The 3,659-nt window shown below is 37.7% G+C and overlaps 2 protein-coding genes and 1 long non-coding RNA gene across 4 annotated transcripts in view; 1 reads left to right on the top strand and 2 right to left on the bottom strand.

The window, feature by feature from the left end:
* LOC106938330 (Fc receptor-like A) overlaps positions 1-3,659 on the bottom strand; it is a gene marked incomplete at its 5' end in the record, with an annotated part of 75,125 nt that overhangs the window by 23,406 nt on the left and 48,060 nt on the right. The window lies entirely within an intron of this gene.
* On the top strand, positions 377-3,637 carry LOC106938327 (hepatitis A virus cellular receptor 2-like). 2 transcript variants are annotated; one of them, XM_015020308.1, is made up of 3 exons: positions 377-521; positions 2,675-3,034; positions 3,241-3,637. In XM_015020308.1, exons 1-3 carry the CDS (start codon positions 449-451, stop codon positions 3,450-3,452), a joined length of 645 nt encoding a protein of 214 aa, XP_014875794.1. In that variant the 5' UTR covers positions 377-448; the 3' UTR covers positions 3,453-3,637. The 2 variants fall into 2 exon arrangements, with proteins under 2 accessions (XP_014875794.1, XP_014875793.1); XM_015020307.1 differs by having other exon boundaries at positions 3,211-3,637.
* Positions 3,557-3,659, bottom strand: part of LOC106938331 (uncharacterized) — a 4,008-nt gene continuing 3,905 nt past the window's right edge. The window contains exon 2 of the long non-coding RNA XR_001422600.1: positions 3,557-3,657. This is a non-coding gene — a long non-coding RNA (uncharacterized LOC106938331). The remainder of the gene's footprint in view (positions 3,658-3,659) is intronic.

The raw sequence follows: 3,659 nt of genomic DNA, 5'->3' as shown, positions 1-3,659 counted from the left end.
GCTGCTCTTTGTTTCTGGGTCACTTCTTTTATGACAGAGAACAGACGACTTTGTGTTTCCTGTTTATTCAGTCAAACAGCCAAACAGCTTCCAGCTCTCAAACAAATCATTAAATACTGAGCACTACATGTTGAAAGTTCAATAGTGGACAATAAAGCGTTACGATCCCTACTGCTGTGAATCCATGTTGTAGCTGATTTATCTAAACATGATCAGATCAGATCAGCCATTTTAGAAGAATAGTTTCTCTTTCTGCTCCTCCTCTAAACTCCTCCTTCTTCACCAACCGTTCAGTCAAAGTCACATCGACGCTTTACTGTCGAAGCTGAATTTTCTTACATGTTTTGTGGCCAACATTATTTAACAGGGTTTATCTTTGAAGGTTAAATTGTTTTATCCTAGAATAAAACTATATTTAACTCAAACTGGTGGAACTGGAAGACGAAGAATGGCGACTCGACCTGCTGCGTCATGGTTCCTCGTTCTGCTCTCCCTGATCTCCGTCCAGTTTGGTTCTGCTGGTGAGTTTTACCTCAGATATGAAGAATAAATGATAAATAATGTTTATCTGATGAACCTCTGATATAAACTCTACTTTAATGCTGGTTTTAACTCTGTTCGTTGTTCTGTTTTAGATGGGGTTTTTTATTGTCACATGACCAAAACTGTCAGTTTCCTTGAATTTGTATAAATATTGTGGGAAACTGGAAACGTTGGTGACTAACCCAGTTTAGAACTGGTTGAACTGGATTAACCAGGATTTTTCCTGCACAGTGAGGCTGGAGCTGCTGTCATTCAGAATAATATCTCTGAGTTTTAATGTTGACGTTTGTTTTAAATTATTATCCAGCGTTTTTCTCAAAGAGGCCAGCAGGAGGCGAGAGACTCTAGAACATTATTACCTGGGTTTTAGACAGAAAAGGCCCACAGCATCACAGATACTCTACTGTACTTGAACATGAACTTCAACATAGTTTATCTACATTTTGTTAAAGGATCAATGCTTTTAGTATTATAATAACTGATTCAGAAAGTTTCATGGTTTTCAACTTTTTAAACAAATAAAATTCTAAGAATTGTGTCAAGTTTCTACATTTATTCCCCTTTATTATAACAACCCTAAATAAAATCCAGAGCAATAAAATGTATTCAGAAGTCAATTAATAAATAGTTTATAAGTACTTTGTAATTTATGTAACATTTGTTAGACCCAGTTCTCTGTAGAACCAGGTTTCACTGCAGGTCCAGCTGCAGGTCTTTATCCTTTGGTTTTCACCTTTTATCGTCTACAGACTAAAAACTTTCTGTCAAACGTCTCAGGCTGAGATTATTAGAACATCTGGAGCATCAGGTTTATGTCTTCTCACAGATTCTTAGTTGGATTTAGGTTAGAGATTTGACTAGGACATTCTAACACATAAATGTGTTTTGATCTAAAGAGCTGAGCTCAAAATTATTCATACCCAAGCAGATTTATATATTAAATGATTTTTGGATTGTTTCTGATAGGAAGTGAGACTAATGTATTATTTGAAAAATAATAAATATAAAATCATTTGTGGGATTATTGATCAGAGTTCTGATGTTCACAGCTTGGGACGTTGTTTTAGAAAAACCCTGCTTTAAACTGAACCACAACGTTTTCACTGTTAAAAACGATCAAAGTCCAACATCTGTCTGCTTTTATCTGACTTCTGTGTTTTACTTCATGAATTTTGAGAAGTTTTAGTATTTTAAACATCAGTCCAGGATTCTGTTTTTAGTCGGGTTCTTCAATCAATCAATCAAATTTTATTTGTATAGCACATGTCAGCATCAAGGCATTTCAAGGTATTTCAAGGTTTCTTATCAAACTTTCAACTTGACAGAAATCATAAATCACAGCCCTCCACCCATTCATACAGCTGAAACCATAAGTTTACATACACTGAATAAAAACACAGTGTATGTGTTTTTATTCATAGACTGTATGAATAAAAGAGGTTTTGGTTAAGAACCAAAACCTCTTTTATTTTAAATCAGTCATCAATATTATTTCTATTTGCTAAATGATACAATAATGACAGAATGAAAATATCAGATCTGTTTAGTAATGAAAATGAAAGAAGATGGATGTGTCTTTAGTTTCATGGTGTATAAAGACACATCCATCACCTGAACCATAAATCCGTCTCTGCCTCCAGTTTTACCCTCACTGTGGGAACCAGAAGCTGCTCCCTGACCAAAGTGTCTGTATGATCAGTGTGATAATTTCTGGGTCTGTCTGTGGAAAAGCTGTAAGGGATGTGAACACTAACATTGGGCTTTAGGAGCTTTTCTACAAACATGTTGTGTTAAAGCAGAGCTTCTCAGTTCAGGTCCTCAGGTTCTGTTGCTCTGCATGTTTTAGGTTTTTCCCTCTGAATAAATGATCTAGTTTCTCATGGACCCACCAGTTTTAACATGTTTCACACTGCTGATTTTAAAAAAAAAGTAAACAAGGTATTGTTGTGACATTGAGATTACAATAAGCTCTGTGAGGGCCCTCTTCTGGGTGAAAATGATAATTATCTATCGTGATTTCTTCCCGAATAACATTTTACTAATGAAAGCAGACCAACCAGTGTCCTGTCCTTGATGCCTCATCAGGGTTCCTCTCTGACCTCTGACCTCTGTGTTGTTTCCTCCACTGCAGGAGAGACGATCAGAGCTGAACCTGGAGAAAACGCCATCCTGCCATGTGAAGCTCCTGAGAAAAAACCTGTCATCATTGTAGAGTGGAGAAGATGTGATCTGGAGGGAAATGATCATGTTGCTCTGTATCAAGATGAACAGTTTGATAATGAGGGTCAGAATCCAGCTTATAAGAACCGAGTGGATCTACAGGACAGAGAGATTAAGAATGGAGACGTGTCTTTGGTTCTGAAGAACGTGACGACTAATGATACTGGAACGTATGAATGTAGAGTTGATGGGATTAAAAATAAACGCAGGAAGAGATCTCACCTGAAGAATGAACCCATCTGCATCATCAACCTGGTTGTTTCTGCTCCAGGTGAGTCTGACTGGATCAGAACCTCCAGCTGCTTCATGGTTACTAATGTGAGAGAGAAACATGTCAGATCAGATGTTTGGTTTTCTAAATATGTTGTTTCAGTTTAATCAGCTGGTCTGAGATCAGCAGGTGATGATATTCAGCAGATCAGACTAACTCCTGGTTCTGTTCTGCAGGGAGCAATGAAGGACAAAAAAAGGATGGAGGGAACGAGGAAGGACAACCAGAGAATGGAGGGACCAACACTGGACTGATAGTTGGTCTCTCAGTTTTAGCTGTTCTGGCTCTATTTGCTGTTTCAGGTTTTCTGCTCTATAAAAAACTGAGACGTTCATCACAGGAACAGAAGCAGCCTCCTGCAGCAGAAGCAGAACTTCAGGCTATGAATGTTGAAAACCATCCAGAACCTGAAATGTGAACATTGAGACATTCATTTCTAGCAGGAAGAGACTTTCAGCACTGAGAGAATATATAAAGTTCAGCTCAACTGATTCACTTCACCTGTTTCTATCAGAGCTTCAAACAGCAGAGAACAAACTGAATGTGAAAAGTTTGAACTGCAGCTCCTTTTTAAGGTTTCCTGCTGTCTGAACAAAATGATATATTACATCTAACCTTCTCACCT

The sequence above is a fragment of the Poecilia latipinna genome, unplaced genomic scaffold, assembly GCF_001443285.1.
Source record: "Poecilia latipinna isolate Pla-1442-1.1 unplaced genomic scaffold, P_latipinna-1.0 Scaffold2566, whole genome shotgun sequence".
NCBI lineage: Eukaryota > Metazoa > Chordata > Actinopteri > Cyprinodontiformes > Poeciliidae > Poecilia > Poecilia latipinna.
Note: the sequence above shows the minus strand (reverse complement) of the source record. Positions and strands in the feature narration are given on the sequence as shown.

Excerpts from the sequence above, each read along its gene's own strand:
- LOC106938327 (XM_015020307.1), top strand. The coding sequence starts at position 449 with ATGGCGACTCGACCTGCTGCGTCATGGTTCCTCGTTCTGCTCTCCCTG. Across the intron at positions 522-2,674 it reads CGTCCAGTTTGGTTCTGCTG|GAGAGACGATCAGAGCTGAA; the intron begins GTGAGTTTTACC and ends CCTCCACTGCAG. Across the intron at positions 3,035-3,210 it reads CCTGGTTGTTTCTGCTCCAG|GGAGCAATGAAGGACAAAAA; the intron begins GTGAGTCTGACT and ends TCTGTTCTGCAG.